At 42.7% G+C, this 17,053-nt stretch overlaps 2 protein-coding genes and 1 long non-coding RNA gene across 3 annotated transcripts; all 3 read right to left on the bottom strand.

The window, feature by feature from the left end:
* Nucleotides 1-312: 312 nt before the first annotated feature.
* LOC112876816 (transcription initiation factor IIE subunit alpha) lies at nucleotides 313-5,745 on the bottom strand. The gene is made up of 10 exons (XM_025940995.1): nucleotides 5,539-5,745; nucleotides 5,342-5,464; nucleotides 4,904-5,024; nucleotides 4,317-4,448; nucleotides 3,131-3,240; nucleotides 2,871-3,054; nucleotides 2,262-2,453; nucleotides 1,688-1,906; nucleotides 1,441-1,597; nucleotides 313-721 (listed from the first exon to the last, which is right to left on the bottom strand). Exons 1-10 carry the CDS (start codon nucleotides 5,562-5,564, stop codon nucleotides 618-620), a joined length of 1,368 nt encoding a protein of 455 aa, XP_025796780.1. The 5' UTR covers nucleotides 5,565-5,745; the 3' UTR covers nucleotides 313-617.
* Nucleotides 5,746-6,462: 717 nt separating this feature from the next.
* Nucleotides 6,463-11,027, bottom strand: LOC112876362 (zinc finger CCCH domain-containing protein 62-like). The gene is given in 10 exon segments (XM_025940456.1): nucleotides 6,463-8,115; nucleotides 8,489-8,599; nucleotides 8,712-8,839; nucleotides 8,923-9,021; nucleotides 9,139-9,250; nucleotides 9,351-9,402; nucleotides 9,684-9,742; nucleotides 9,900-10,014; nucleotides 10,638-10,711; nucleotides 10,853-11,027. Coding segments are annotated over 10 exon segments (1,257 nt in total). The 5' UTR covers nucleotides 10,894-11,027; the 3' UTR covers nucleotides 6,463-7,649.
* Nucleotides 11,028-13,823: 2,796 nt separating this feature from the next.
* On the bottom strand, nucleotides 13,824-14,820 carry LOC112877780. Its single transcript, XR_003225556.1, has 2 exons — nucleotides 14,655-14,820; nucleotides 13,824-14,102 (listed from the first exon to the last, which is right to left on the bottom strand). It is a non-coding gene; the product is annotated as an uncharacterized LOC112877780 (long non-coding RNA).
* Nucleotides 14,821-17,053: the final 2,233 nt, after the last annotated feature.

Consider the following 17,053-nt stretch of genomic DNA (forward strand, 5'->3'; position numbering starts at 1 on the left):
GTTATGTTTCTTTGATGGTAGAACGCAGCATTAACACTCTTGCCACAGCTTATCGTGTGCTTGGTCTTTTGCGTCGACTTATTTGTTATTCTGCCTAGAAAAAAGTGTGTTTTATTCTGCCTAGCACATGTGGCGAGGCATATTAGCGGTCAAACCACGATGCGAGGTCATCAATTCAACCTGCAGACTGAAACAAAATACCCTCTGATATTGCGGTAGGTTGGTATGGATCAATGGCAGCGACCTTGATGCATTGCATTTTCAGGACAATTCAAATGCATAATGAAGCAGTTTGGATATGCATATTAACTCTTAAAACTTCGTAATTTCTTTTGCTGGAATATAAAATCGTCCACAAAATAATATTGCACAACTCTTCCAACTTACAGGGAAAAAAATGTTCATTTCCTCCTTGAGTATAGGAACATTTTGTACATGCTTCAACTGAAAATGCATAGGAGCTGGTCTTTCACTTGGAGAAGTTTTTTGTGATCAAGTGCAACAGAATCAAAAACTCATCAGTGCAGTGCTGTGTAATCGGCAGAATATCTTATCCGCCCCATCGGTGACATGCTGGGATTGAACTATTTCAACAAAAACCCAGAGGGAGCTGGAGGTCACTCAACAGAACCCTCTTCCCACACATAATCATCTTCGTCATCACCAGATTCTTGGGCCTCCGCATTTAAATCTGCCAATTTGTATTGCTCGGTTGCATTCCCTACACAATTTTAAACAGATTAAACACAGCAGTTAGATGCAAATCAACTTTGGTATATTAACTGCATATTGGAGGTTGACACGCCACATTATTGTTCTTAAACTGAAACAGATGATAAATTTTAAAAAATCCAAAGGATAAAAATAGTTCCCAAGTAATTATGGCATTCCTAAAGCCAGTCATGGACTTTACCCAAGAGCTGAACAGTGCCATCTTAAAGATACTACGATAGTCATCTTAAAGATCATGATCAGGGTAGCTGATGATATGACCTTGCTAAAAAGGTAACAGATGATCGATGTCACAGAGATGTCTGGATTGATCAGAAGCTATGAGAAAACAAGTCTTAATTGTTATTAGAGCAGTATTTAAACAAGGTTCATAATATGTAGAAACAGAGGAAAAAAATGCCGGAAATACATGTGGGAATTTTATGTGAGGAAAAGTCAAAAAGGCCAGTCGGACTTATTTTTCAAATCGGTGGCAGTACCATGTTCTATTTAAAATACATGGATCTCAATGTGCACTAGAATCAATTCAGTATTTGGTAGACACTAATTCAGGTCTAGTTTGAAGATAGGTTAGAAAAAATATATAGGAAGGACTTCATTTTACCATTCCTAGTTCTATAAAGCATTGATATACAGACAAATCAAATGACTAAAGCTGACAAAAATGAATAACTAAAAGATAAGGTTGCTGCTCTTCCCATTCAATACCTTCATCTTCATCCTCCCGCTTGTATTTCTTGCCCACCTGGCGTTCAGATTGAGAATCAGAGACAATAGTCTCACCTTCTTGCTGCATTCTCCTTTTTGCTTCTTCCTCTTCCTGCTTTTTCCTCAAGGCCTCATAATAAGCCTTTATGTATTCCTCCTTTACAACATAAAAAGTATTTAATATAATCATTTCATAATATTACATTGTTTGCTGCAGAATCCAGTTTATGTTCACTGCCAAGCTGACCTGTATAATTTGATCATCTTTCGAGTCCTGTTTTTTGTCATCCTTGGCTTCTGATTTTTCATCAAGTTTTGATGCCTTGCTGGTCTCTCCTCTTTGTTCCTTTGTAAGATTCATGCCATCTTTGATCATCCATGGAGGTAAGACTTTCAGTTCCGAACCATTTTTACCTGATTCAGTACCTTCTTCTTTCACACCATCACCTAACATTTCAACTTCAACCTGAAAAGTTAAACAGATATCTGGTCGATCAAGCAAAGGTGCCTGTAAAGTACAATAACTATATGCTACACAGGCTAGCATCAGCATGGGACTCCATGTTAACCACATAAACAACATAAATCCATTCGTGAGAAAATTTTGAAGGAGACATCATAACATCACTCCACAAAAGGTACAAATCTGAAAACTTCTGGTTCAGCTCTATAAGTTTTTTTCTGTGTAGATGAAGATGGACTAAAGTGATCGAGAAATTCATTGGGATATTGAAAAGGATGTAGGTCAAACTTAATTATATCTGTGCATATTACTTAACCAAGAAGATAAAGCAGCATTCATAGCTATCGGACGGTCCTACCTTTGTCTCACCCATGTATGGCATTGGTGTACCATACTGCCCTTGTGAGTTTCTAGATGAATCAGCTACACTAGGGTCACCATGTGCAAAAGCGCCAATATTTGCTCTTTCCCATGTCTGCAGACTCCCAAACTCAGGCGCAGGTAGATTCTTCACTCTTTCAAGTTGTGCAACCAATGGCTTCAATTGCTCCTAAAGTAAGATAACCAAGACTCTGAGACACTAGTTGAAGTATCGATATACATTGCAATACTACCAAAAAGTTGCATATAGAACATGATTCATTCTTTTTCCCAAAAGGGAGAATACATCAACCATTTTACCAAAGAGACTAATATTCTAAATTTCTCATCCAAGCACTTCTAGGTGTATTGGCCAAACTATTTCTTGAATAATATGGCATAGTATTACATAATTACATTGGTGTGGCTATATATGCGTGTTGATGAGCATGCAGCGTATCTGTGTAAGCAACATTCTCAAAAGCAATAGCATTTCTTAAGGCAAAAGCAAAGAGAATAGTTTATGCATCATTGAGAAAGTCAGCCAACAGTTTGGAATCTTATTCTCTTGCGTTTTGATGTTAAGAGTTCACAATTGAATACTTACTTCAATTCTTTGTTGCATGTCCTTCAATTTCTCACGCCTACGCTTTCTAACATTGTCATCGCCATCTCCCATTTCCTCAGAAGCGAGCTTGTCACTCTCTGCAACCAGTTCACCGTTGCAAGTTTCACAATGGAAGTACTCATCTGTGTAGCTTACCAGTTGCAGTGCATCAAAGGCTGAATACCTGCAGATCAGAAGAAAGTTAACTGAGCACCCCAGTTTTCTGCCCAGCATGAATAAACTAGACAAACACCTACTACCTTTTATTACAGCTAGGACATATGTAGTGTTGAATTGTATTTCTGCTGTCCAATTCATCCTTCAATTTTTTCTTCATGCGGTGAATCCGGTACCTTACAACATCACAAATCTGTGTTTCGGAAGGGTAAACATCTGTCAACGATAATTTATAATGGGTTATAAAAAAGCAACAGAGGAAAGACAAATGTGGACACAATGTTCTTAATTAGTAGTAAGCTTCATACTTAGTATTTGTCAACCAATGAATGAAAATGTAAATGATAATTACACTCGAGCAATGACTAATTAAAGTCTTTGTATTGATCAAAATACAAATGAGCTAAGAAAACTTCAGAGCAAGAAAAATGTCCTCAATATCACCTGCACAAATGTCCCAAAGAGAATACTAACGTATCAATGCTATCTATAGATGAGAAGGTCCATCCATTCACATATCATTAAAAAAACAGAGAGGGTTGTCAACAGTTCCTTTAAAACAGGAAAGAAGTTCTAGAGAGTTTTTGAAGAAGTTCCGTCCATTCACATATCAGGAAAGAAGTTCTAGAGAGTTTTGGCTGAGAAAGCAGTTCATGAGATGGTTTTCACCATGTGTCACTACAGGTGCGAAACAGTTAATTCGACATTAATTGATGTAATCAATGGCTTAAACTTGAAGAGTCATGTTGCTTGACAGCAAGCAAAGAGGGAGATGTAAATCCAAATTAAAAGTAGGTGCCTATACAGTAGCATGTACATGTCAAGCTACATTAGCTTTTCTACAGTTATGTCTATGTATGATTCTTTAATATCCCTTTTGCACTCACCCCATAGAACCCAGCACAGAGTAGACTAGGCCTAATTGAAGCTTTCTTTAAAGGGAAACATTACAACATAATGTACACCAAACTTTTTCCTCCAAGACTAGTTATCAAACAGAAAGCAAGATTAACTCATGATAACATAACAACAATAGAATTTCTCCCTCTTTGCAATCAAGTCCAATCATAAAGGTGAAATGAAACAGGGGAATCTGAAAGCATCATCAGAATCATAAGTCTATAAAATGGATGTGTTACCATGAGATAATAATATAAAGAATACAAACAAATAAAGGCAATCTAGAAATATCTTGTTACTTTTAATTAAAAACGTTCTTTTATCCGTAAAAGCGATAATAACTTAATGGCATAGGTTTCGGAAATGGACCTGAGCATAATCCAAGCAACAGTATGAATGCGTGTGCATCTTTATTTTCTCTTCTCCCTCCTTAGTGACTGGAGGACCATCACTGGCAACTGCAGCAGCCGCAACATTATGTGCTTTTGCTCCTTTTGCAGACTGTAGCAAAAGAATTCCAAGGTAAAAAAAACATAGAAACATCAGAAAATAAGACAAGGAACCACAGCCAGAGGAAACAAGATATATGAAATCATAAGATAGTCTCTGACATGCTTTCAGATATCGAGAAACATAACTATTTAAATAACTGTTATAATACATATTTGGCATGTATCCACAGCCTGCAGCTAATGTTCAACTTGATGGCGGAGGATTTCAGGTGAAGAAATTTCTGTCCAACTACATACCCTAGTTACTTGATAAGTTTAACATGTCACATTTAAAAGGCTCCAAACAAATGTCGAACTATCTTCTTTACAGCTTAACGCCATTTAAGTATTACAACAAGGACATTTCACCAGCTAGCAGTTAAGGTTATTAAATTATACCACAAAAAGTCGGAATGACAGCGATGCAAGAGCAACAACAGATCAATACACATGAATAGAACCAACCTCCTTCCGGTGATCCCTTGTGACTAGCTTCTCCTCTTCAAAGAAGCGGAGAATGCGCCGCAGCTGTTTCGAGTGGAGCTTCAACGCTTTAGCCAAATCTTCCTCCCGGACCCACTGCCGCCTAAGGTGGAAGCAGAGTAGATTTTGTGTAAATCAACAGACCCAATAATCAAAGAGGCAGTCAGACGTACACCAAATGGAACTAATGAAGCATTCGAAAGAGATAGAACAAAGAGCGGTGCCACTGGATGGGCAGGCGTGATGTCTTGATGGCACATGAAGGCAGGGTGCGCGTGCAAACTATAAGACTAGCAGCAAATCATTTGTTCAAAGCAACCATCCACCACGCCAAACATATTGTAACCAATCTTCGTATGTACACACAGGAAGACTTCATTGAGGAGACACAACAGTTCGACAGAAATCATTGGGCAGTACCTGGTGAGCGCGTCGAGGACGACGACGGCCATGCCGCGGTTATCCCCGCGGGAGGTCTTGGGCTGGTTGTCGCCCTTCATGGAGATGTCGTCGTAGAAGGCGCGCGCCGCCAGCCTCACCAGCCTGCCGCAAAATCCCGCGGAGGTCAGGTACCGCTGCGGCTAGGGTTACAAGAACGGAGCAGGGTCGGGGCTCACCGGTTGAAGGGCTCGATGGAGGCCATGGCGAAACCGGCGCGTCGGGGTTCGGATTGCGCGTTCAGGGCATAGGGGGCCAGGCGGTGCCTGATCGCGCTGGCCGCTGGCCGCTGGCCGCCGCCGCAGCCGCCACCGGTTGGATCGAAGCGATGGATTGGCGAGCAATGGAACGAGAGAGAAAGGGAGTGTTCATAGATTTGGGATCAGACCTGGGAATAAGTTGAGGAGTTAGGCAGTTAGGGGCTTGGGGCCTTGGGGGACTCTGATTGAGCGGTTGGGCTTTTTTTCCCCAATTTGGGGTGGTTGGGCTCGGGCCCATACAACGGATATTTGGGCTGTGCTGTGAGCCCCTTCTCAAGTCATTCTTTCGAGTATTCTGTGCTAAAAAAAAAAGAGTATTCTGTGCTCAATATTTTTCCCTCACTTTTTATCGCCTGTAATAACATTCTTATCGTTGATATGACAGAGCTAATGGTGCCCCATTCATGCGTGCTCTAGAAATGATCACAACGTCTTCTCCATAAATCAGAAGTTGATCCAATTGAGTCCGCTGGCCAAAGCTGTGAGCGAAAATGGAGTGAAAAAGTGAAAAAGATGACTTGCAATTCACCAACTTGGCCTACTCTTGTGTCAAAGTTTGTTCACATTGTTTTTATCCTATTTTAGTTAAATATTACTCCCTGCAGTAACAATAAGTGATGTTTTGAGGGTAATCTTAACAATTTCAAACTCTGCTTATATACTACTTTTGTACGCTGAGTATGGATGTACTAGTAGATTTGTCTCGAACTGTAGTTTTATAAAAGTATATTTTTGTTCTACTTTGCAATATTTATAACAAAAAAGCATTAGCCAAAATTGTATTTTGGAGACGGCGTCAATGTCATTGTCCAAAACATCACTTGTAAGCTTCTAGGTGGCGGTTCAGATTTTTCCACACTTGTTTGGCAGTTGCCATGATTTCTACAGTAGTTCATAATAGCAACGAACATGAATACTGAATTGTCCACTAAAATCAGCGAGGAATTAACATTACATTACCTCACTGAACTTTCCATAATTGCAAAACCGTAATGAAACAGAGATTATTAGCTTAGATTTGGATCCTCAGAAAATCAGAGCATTATCCCAATTCCTATGTAATATGATCTATTTCATGTGAAATCTCTATGAAGTTTCCATAAATCATATCACAATGACATATTCATTAACCAATTATCAACAAATGGAGTTGATATTTATGACTGCAGTAGGTAAGGTTATTCAAAATTTAGCTGAGCAGCTAATACAAGGGCGTGAGGTAGACCCATGTGTCTAAAGTTTCACACAGCACCTCAATGCAAAATTCCCACATTACTCGCACCAAAAAAGTTAGTGTTTCCCCTGTTACTTGAAAGACTTCAACTTAGCTGAGGTCACAGCACTGCAGCACAACATATTGCCTTCTCCGTTAACACTCAGATGTCGTGGGAAAACCAGCAGCCTTCCCCGTAGGGACACCATCTGTCTTGATAGTAGTAGCGGCATGGCCGCAGTTGTGGTTGCTGTTCCAGAAACTGCAGAGGTTGGTTCTGTCTAGGGTGATACTGGTTCTGGTTCATTTTCCTGTGGCCATTGTAATTCTGATGATGGTTTTGTTGGGTTCGATACTGGTCTTGAGTCATGGGCCTGCGGCCATAGTAATTTTGATTCCGGCTCTGTTGAGGTTGATACTGACCACGAGTGATTCCCCTGTAATCATGGTATCCTTGATTGTGGTAATCCTGGCCATAAGATTGGTCGCTTGAATTGAAATCCTGATTTCTTGGTCTCAGAGTTTGGTGATTAACTTGGGCATATTGATGAGAATTGGAGCCATGCTGGTATGCATTTGCATGCTGAGTTAACTTCCCTCGAGTCTGGAATGAGGAGTCATTACATTTTGGGGTATAGTAAGCGTTATTCTCATCTTGATTTCTGGGTCTTTGGGGTTGATGTGCTTGGTGACCACCTCGGGCATTTTGATGAAAATTGGAGCCATGCTGAGTGAACTTCCTTTGAAGCTGGAATGAGGAGTCATCATATTCTGTGGAATTGTAAGCGTTATTCTGATGATCAAACAATTGTTCTCTTTAAGTACTCTGTAGACCATCCTCTTCATTGTGGTTTTGATGTTTGGGGGGCTGTTGTGGATACTTCAACATTGAAGGAGTGTGCTTTGAAGATATCTGATGGTGATTGGTTTTTCCCAATCCACCATTGTGTTGGGAAGGGGCCTGATGATCTACGAATGCTTTCCTGGAAGTTCTCATTGGAACCTCCTGAGGCAGAACTTCATTTCTTTGTTGATAACCGTGGTGGTGATCCTTGAACATTTGCTGTGTATGAGTGGGATCTGAAAGCACTTTTAGCTGCGATCCTCCATGTTGATTGGAAGAGATCTGATGACCGTTGAACTCTTGCTTGAAAGTTCTTGTTGCACCCTTCTGTGGAAACACTTTATTGTGGTGTGAAGTAGTAGCCTTTGAAGATATATGCTGCTGCCTAGTATTCCCTGGTTCACCATTTTGGGGTGAAGGGTCTTTCTTCTCACTGACCCTAAAGGATGAAACAAAAATTATATAGGCACAGTTGAAGTAAATGCCCAAGAACACTCTAAAACATACAGTTATATGCCATTTTCTTTTTAGTAAGAATTTACCATGTATTAGATGCAAATAGACTGTACCTTGCTTAATGTAAATATGCCAAGCAATGGAAAAGCAAGGTCAGCCTAGTACAGGAGGAGGATGGCATTAAAAAACAGTATTTTCTTTTACTAATTATCTACCATATATTAGATGCAGATGGACAGCACGTATTTCGACAGTACAGCTTAGTGTAAATATGCTAAGCAGTGACGCAAGATAACCCTTTTCATGCAATAGGAGGACATCATAGTAATTGCAACATTATGAACCTGTTGACATACCTTTGCTGAAGAATATTTGTGGATTTGACATTTTGACTTTGTTGTGTCTCTTGAGGCTGTTTTTGGTTCATGTTATGCTGTTCTTTGATCTTATTGTCCTTGATCCTGTTCCTGAAACGTATTAGCACCTTTCTTAAACAGTACTACTGACCATGATCTCCCATCATGGATATTAGCGCAAATATCATGTCAAAATACACACCATCATAGTATTTCAGTTTACCTATTTAAGCTCAGCAGCTTTTTATTCTCTTTCTCATGAATCCTGGCTGCTCTTGACTTGCGTGCCAAGTCCCCTCTTTCATGTTTTTCTTGTATGACCCTGTTTCTTTCCACTTCATCGGGCCATGGCTGTGGATGTAAAAAATATCAGTGCACCTCAGTCAATAATAAGGTTTCTTTTCATATGCAAAGAACCTTGCTAGAGAATGCACCTGTCTCATGGTCTTATCCTTGTAAAGATTTCTGCCCTTGATGAGGAGCAGATGAAGGGGAGGCCACGGCTTGTATCCTTTACTGCATAAAATCTCAATCTACATTATATATATTTTTTAGCACATAAAGTGGACTCCAAAGATCATTGTGCTTGGCCTCTAGCTATATTGTAACCGAAGGAAGAATGCATGCTCGTAGAAGAACCAAGGACTTACAGTGAATGTATGCTGTTGCTTTGCGGTGCCATAGCTTTCTTTTATTATTCTACCGGCATTGGTCCTTTGACCACATAGGCGGCCCTTGACTTCACGAGGAGCTCCCTTTTTCCTACATCAATACTCAATAGAAATTAAAAAATGAAATAATTTAATGATTGAAGATTCATGATTCTTGATAAATACCAACAAAGTTTACACTTGATAATTACCTTCTCTAAATGTTTTGCTCAAACATCACAAAATCACCTTTGCATGCATCACCTACATGAATTATGTGATATGTAAGGAAGACGAAATTTGCATATAAACGGCAGGGAAGGCAAAAGTCATCAAATTATTATAGGTTTTTCTATTCTATAGAAGTCCTAAATTAAGGTCATGTAGATGCCTGGACCAGTACAAAGCTATGAGGCTCATTTTCTATAAGCACTTGAACTTTGTGCAAACATCTAAATAAGTCAACAAATCTTTTTAAACATTGGCTCAATTTCTCATCCATGTTGCAATGTGTTTAATTCTAGGTTAGAAATAGTTTGTTTCACCTTTACAGTTAAGAACAAAGCTTGACACTGGGTACTTCTCCTCGCCATCATTTTTCACCCTGAGTGTATGTGAAGCACAAGAAAGTGTGAGTACATCAATGGGCATTGGATATGATCTAACAAAGTCTTGTCTGCTTGTGTTATGGAATGTCAACAACTGAAGTTCAAGATTAAAATGTTTAAAAAAGGATATCACAATAGGGTTGTAGTTCATACTCTATATGCTCTCTGATTCGAATAAGGAGCACTTCCTTCTTGCCTGTCAATCTTAACTTGTGCATCCGCAAATATGCTTTACATTCGTAAACCTTCAGTCTCTCCAGCTGACCATCTGTACATTGCAACAATGCTCATATGAGCACCTACGTTATGCAAATAGAAGACCTTTTTGCACTTTTGATCCATGGAACTTTAGGCATAAACACATTTACTAAACATGTTTCCTCCAAATGACCTCATGACCTCTCTGCTTGTACTTAACATTACATTGACAAATGACAACAGAAGGAATAACCGAAGCTCAATCCCCTTGTAAAACAACTACAGCATGATAAACACAAAATTATAATGTTATTTTTGGGGAAATCGTATATCAACCAAAATTCACATGCCAGTTTCTAACTTTTGTGCCCAAGCAGACAAATGTATATCAATCAAAATTCACATGCCCGTTTCTAAACTTTTATGCCTAAGCAGATAAATGCATAATGAAGTTCATCCCCTGCACCAACATATTGAAATGAATGAAACTGTGCATAGGATATTGTGTTTCATATGCTGTTACAAAACAAAAGAAAACACAATTTTCTTTTTCTATTAGCCAAGTTGGCGGTAGCCGGTAGGTTCTCATATCATTTTCCCAAAATTTACACTTGCAGGCTTAATACATTGTAGTTCCATTTCTGAATCAGTTCCACTGGCATTACCAGAAAGAAACAAGAATCGAAAACTCACCTTGCTTGTGCTTGTCCACCATGGCCAGAAGGTCAATCTCCTCCTTTCCCAGCTTCGGCACTGCTGGCCCTTTCCTGAAATCGCGAAATTCTTCTTACATGAACCCACAAAGATCGCAGACCGAGATCCCTACTCTGATCCAATACGATCGCACGAATTGGACCGATTTACCCAATCGGAGAAGGACGAACTGGGGACCAACCCCGCTGCCTAACCTGCCCCTGCCCGCCGAGGCCGATATGGACATCCGGCTCATCCTGGCCCGCAGCACGGACTCCACCTCGAGGCCGAGTCCTCCGATCCTTCATCCTCGCGCCGATCTTCCAGCGACCGGGGAAGGTGGCCGGCGCGGGGCTCGGCGGCGGCGGCGGCGGCCATGGCGGGTTACCGGGTCGACCGTTGGGGAGGGGAATGGATGGATGGAAGGGGAGGGAGGGTTTCCTTTTCCGCGTTTTGGTTTGAAAATGTGGATGGTAATTTTGGGCTCATCGCGGGTTTCCTCGTTCCGTTGCTCAGGAACGGTTCCAGAGCCTCAACCGTTCCAGGTCTGGATCCAGCAAAATCGGATGATGAGGCATTCATTTCTGTTTCCTCATTATTCTTGGATAGGACCAATTACGGCTATCTCAAGACGGAAACACGAGCCCATCGCAAAAGTACAAAATCACTCGTGATATATAGTAATAACATTTGAAGTCTAAGTTAAAAGATGTAAAAAATTCCATCAGCTGATTATGGCAATTCTGCCAATGATCCGTCGTCCAGCAGGACCACGTTTCCATCCATGATACCAAACAAAGCTATGCATAAATAGCTAAAGATCTTGACTAATTTGCCAAACTTCGTGATAGTACCCCGAGCGAGACTCTAAACCTTTAAGCACATTTTTCACCACCTAGTCTTAGTCTTCTAGAGTGTATATCGGTACATTCAAATAGAGGTACCTCCTACTAGTGTATCCAGCTCGAGGGGCGCGAGGTTATCCGTAACCTCGCACTAAGCTTCTGGGCGACAGGATGTAAGGCTCGGGCCTGACAACTGGGGGCACGGTCTCCGGACCTCCCCCCGCGTACTAGCAGGTCCGGTGTCTCCACGTACCCGTAAAGATGAAGTGTTCAGGAACAGCTACCATGGGCCCGGACCACCGCGGGATGGTCTTGGACCCCCTTGTGTGGAAGCCGGACCCCTAGGGGGCCTGAGCGCTTGGACCAGCCAGAGGGGCCCGGACCTCCCATCCCACCAGGGAGGAGGTCCGGTGCCGCCACGTGCCCCTGAGGAAGCGGCCGCTAAACCAGCACCGCCACGTGTCCGGTGGATGCCAGCCTTCTGCGAGAAGCCAGCCCAACTACCGTATAAATGTGGGTGGTTGGGGTGCGCGTACTCGAGACAGAGCATGGGCTGACCTCTGACACGTTGGGTAGGTACGGGTGACAACACGGCAAGCCCGCCAGTTACCGAGATGGTTCGCAGGACATGGGGACGTATGATCATATCACAGCGCCGCGCGCGTTGGTGAAGAGTTATTATGACCTGCTGTAGGAAGGCCACAACATGCGCCGCTACAGTGCGCAAAGGCTACATCACGGCAGGTCAGTATAGCCCCTCCGTGTATCAGCGGGAGCTGACTCTACATCGACAGCACGACTCCCTCTACGCATGTCAGCGGCAGCAGACCCTATGCCAGCAAGACGGCACAAGACCATATCGAAACAGAGGATACACACGGAGGCTGATGAGGAAGATCTCCGGATCTGAGGCATTTAAGGCTCCAATGTGTACGATTTGAATATATTGCCGGATCCACCTGTCGTGGCCCCGCTCAATGTACGCGCTCCCCTTGAGCCTATAAAAGGGAGAGCGCGCACGTTAGAAGTGGACACACTCACACACACGTACACACGGACACACAAAGGTTCACGCTCACGCAGGGTCAGCGGTTCCTTCCCCAAAACTCACAAGCAATGCATCACACCGTGGACGTAAGGTATTACGCTCCGGCGGCCTGAACCACTCTAAACCCGTGTGTGCTACTTACGTTCATACGCTTTTAGATCGAGCATTCCTTGACTACCCCAAACTCATCCTAAGCTAGGATTAGGTCGGTGCATTCTGCCACCCGGCTGGAGAAATCCTCCGACAGTGTGCTTCCATCCGCGCTCTAGCTCAAGATTGTGCAGTGCAGGGATCTAAACAAGGACAACAAAAGGCAGTCAAATATATGAGTTTGCTTCAGCCAATTGTATGTCAGATTGCTCATGAATTTGTCGAAATGGTTGTTCCTCTTGTGGTGTCTCCGCAGCAGTGAAATTGTAAGTTCCTTCAGCCAAATGGTAGAACAAATAATATATGAGCTTGCTTCAATTGTACAGCGTATCTTAATTAACAAAAGATATGAACTAAATCCTACTGAAATATTTACAATGCAAACAGAGGATTGACTGAACAAATACAATGGAAAATGGTACCAAGTTTAGACATGGCATCAGTTCAGCTTCAGGCAACATATACACGACTTAGGAAGCAGACTGATTATACTACAATAAGACTAAAAGAAGCGATATCTTGCAGATTGTATTCATAGGAAACTAGTAATAATAGAACTACATGATGTTGATAGGAAAAGGGAGTTAAAATAGTAACAGAAAAAATAAGGTGGTATTTACAGGATTTTTGAAGGCTGCATTATGGACCATATAGTCAATGTATGCATTTGAAAAGAATCATCCTGCTGTATGGCATCTTCCAAGGATTCTTCAGCAGCCACTACAACACATGTGGCTTTTTATGACATTTTATTTATGTTATAGAAAGTAGAAATTATGTCACATTTCACAATTTATGACACCCGCGTGATAAAAATCCGTTCGTCGCCTATGCCCCGTAATAAAAGGTATTCTGATTTTTCATCGTAAATTTTGTGACAATTCTTGTATCATCACTAATTTACGACGACAGTTTTTTGTCACAAAGCCTTATACGCAGATGATGTGGCAGTGACGTGGAGCTGAGTGGCAGCACTTTCATGATGATTTGGATCTAACGTAGCAGCACTCTCCCGACGGTTTGGTATGTCACCATTTATATTTCTATAACCACTTTTCAAGCTCATCTTGATTTTACCCAGACTTCTTGTTTTTCCCCAAAACCAATTAGCCAATTAGATTTTCACAAAATAATACACATTACTTCCATGTAGTAGCTCTTATTACAATATATTAGCAATTATAACAAGAATCATTTACACATTTAAACTTGATAATACAAATAGATGTACAGAATCTCCGAAAGCAAATTTTCTAGCATCCACTTGGAAGAAAATAGCTATGCAGGGAAACATTTTGCATACACAAGTTCATTTCTCAAGAAAACAACAAGATCTGAACCCCTTATTGCTGCTTTCATCAAACCTCAGCATCTTCTGAAGAATATGGAGCTGGCACTTTTCAATTAATGAAGCACAACTTCCTGCATAAATAGCACTACGGTAAGTAAAATTTCTTTAGGTTGCTATCGAGAAGACACATGGTTGTTTGTTTAGATAATGACAAAAATGCATGCTTAGTTGCATCTCTGCATTGCAAAATGAGGAGCAACACAAACAGCAAGGAATTATGGATTAATTACTTGTCAGAGCAAATATTATTGCTCTCAGATCCGATGTACTAATTACAAAGAGGCCAAGTTGAAATGGGATAAAGCAATGGCTTTCATTCACAAAACTACACCAATATGAAACATTTAGCAGACAAATATTACAAGTGTTCTAAGCTAAACCAATATGAAACAGATCAATAATTAACAGATGCAAGACTAATAGATCAAGACCAGACAAATACACGCAGATCGAGCACTAACAGATTATGAAAGAGCTGTACTACTACAAGTGTTCTAAGCTAAACCAACTTGTTCAGATCGCAGTTCGAAATATTACCAATTAATTGTATCTATCAAGCCAAGTCGTTCTCTACTCTCTTTTAACTACTCAAATCGGAAAGAGCATATCAGATTCATTAGTACCTTTGCTGCAAGGGGTTCTTTATTTGCAGCTGTTGTCAGATCTACAGCTTGCTGATGGCCCAACCACCTGAACTCATGCAGGACATCATTCAACTAACTTGAAGTGAACAGAGACAAATTTCAGAGGGATTCAAAGCCAGAACCAAATGACCACGCCATCATTCAACTACCTTGAAAGTGAACAGAGATAAATTCAGCTTGATGAAAACTAACAAGTGCTGCTTTCAAAAATAAATAAATACGTAAATCAATTCAAGGAAGACAATTGAAACTGTGCTGCTTTCAACAAGAAGTGATGAAAATTGAAACTGTGCTGCTTTCAACAAGTGATGAAAACTAACAACAAGTGCTGCTTTCAACAAGTGCTGCTTTCAAAAGTAAATAAATATGTATTAGTTCAATGTGGTTTTGCCCTAATTTCCTACCTTTACTAATTACCACCGACTACTATCGGCGTCGGTTCAACACACTTAACACATTGTATGTATTTTATTGCCTTGCAGGTGTCTAAACATTTTTAAAGCAGGCTAAGACAGACACAATGCATGAAGGCCTTATCAGTATTAGTAAAAGCAAAGAACTGGTTTATCGATATAGCAAAAGAATATATTTCAGAACTGCTACTGATTAGTGTACCAAATATCTTGGTCAGAGCAAAGATTCCTAGTTATGCTGCAATTGCTAGAATCATGAACTCCCAATTTGTTGAGCGGTAATCATATCAACAAGAAAACAATAAACAAATGGATGTACAGTAAAGTAACCGATCTGTCAGTACATACAGACAGGGGTACCTCCTACCAGTATGTCCAGCCCGAGGAGCGCGAGGTTATCCGTAACCTCGCACTAAGCTTATGGGCGATAGGGCGTACGGCCCGGGCCTGATAATTGGGGGTACGGTCTCCGGACCTCCCCTCACGCACTAGCAGGTCCGACGCCTCCACGTGTCCACAAAAACAAAGTGCTCAGGAATAGCTACCACAGGCTCGGACCACCGCGGGATGGTCTTGGACCCCCTACGTGTACAAGCCGGACCCCAGGGGGCCTGAGCACCTGGGCCAGCCAGGGGAGCCCAGACCTCCCATCCCACCAGGGAGGGGGTCCGGTGCCACCACGTGCCCCTGAGGAAGTGGCCGCTAAACCAGCACTGCCACGTGTCCGGTGGATTCCAGCCTTCTGCGAGAAGCTAGCCCAACTACCGCATTAAATGCGGGTGGTTGGGGTGCGCGTGCCCGAGACAGGGCATAGGCTGCCCTCTGACACGTTGGGCAAGTATGGGTGACATCACGGTAAGCCCGCCAGTTACCAAGGCGGCGCGTCACATCACAGCGCCGCGTGTGTGGGCGAGGGACGTATGGTCACATCACAGCGCCGCGCGCATGGACGAAGAGTTATTATGACCTGCTATAGGAAGGCCACAGCGTGCGCTGCTACAGTGCGCAAAGGCTACAGCACGGCAGGTCAATATAGCCCCATTGCCTATTAGCGGGAGCTGACTCTACAGCGACAGCACGACTCCCTCTACGCATGTCAGCGGCAGCAGACCCTATGCTAGCAAGACGACACAAGACCATATCCAGACGGAGGATACACATAGAGGCTGATGAGGAAGATCTCCGGATCTGATGCATTTAAGGCTCCAATGTGTACGTTATTTAATATGCCGCCGGGTCCACCTGTCGGAAGCCCGCTCTGTGTACGCGCTCCCCTTGAGCCTATAAAAGGGAGAGCGCGCACGTTAGAACACAAGTTTTGATAGACTCTCTCAAGTTTCACAAACTCACAAGCAATACAACACAAAGTGGATGTAGGGTTTTACGCTCCGGCGGCTTGAACTACTCTAAACCCTTTGTGTGTTTCTCGTGTTCATATGCCTCTAGATCGAGCATTCCTTGACTTGCCCCAAACTCATCCTAAACTAGGATTAGCGGGTGCACTCTGCCACCCGGCTAGAGAAATCCTCCGATATTTGGCGCGCCAGGTAGGGGCGAGGTTGGTTTGCGCTTGATCAAGGCTCAAGACCACAATGCCACGGGTAGTCGAGCACCATGACCACCCGATGGGGGAGGAAGTGGCATCATCTGCGTGCATGCCTCTCGCCGTCCTCCATCGAGGGTTGTGGCGCGAGTTGCACCGCAGCATGCTGCGGAGCAGGCCTCCAAGGCCCTAATGCAGCCCGCACCAAATGGGCCATTGGTGGCGGCCAGGGAGCTGCTCCGCAACCCGCCGGATCCGGCGGTCTCACCCGATGTGCTGAGACAATGGCGAGACGACGTCGACCGCCTCCTCAACTTGGCACAGGTCACCCCAGGCTCTGCGGTGGGATCTGCGTCCAAGCAGCGCCACCGTCAAGGTGGCGCATCCGGCTCTGTGCAATCCCCAACAGTGAGGAGTGCACG

Source organism: Panicum hallii, chromosome 9 (assembly GCF_002211085.1).
Source record: "Panicum hallii strain FIL2 chromosome 9, PHallii_v3.1, whole genome shotgun sequence".
Taxonomy (NCBI): Eukaryota; Viridiplantae; Streptophyta; class Magnoliopsida; order Poales; family Poaceae; genus Panicum; species Panicum hallii.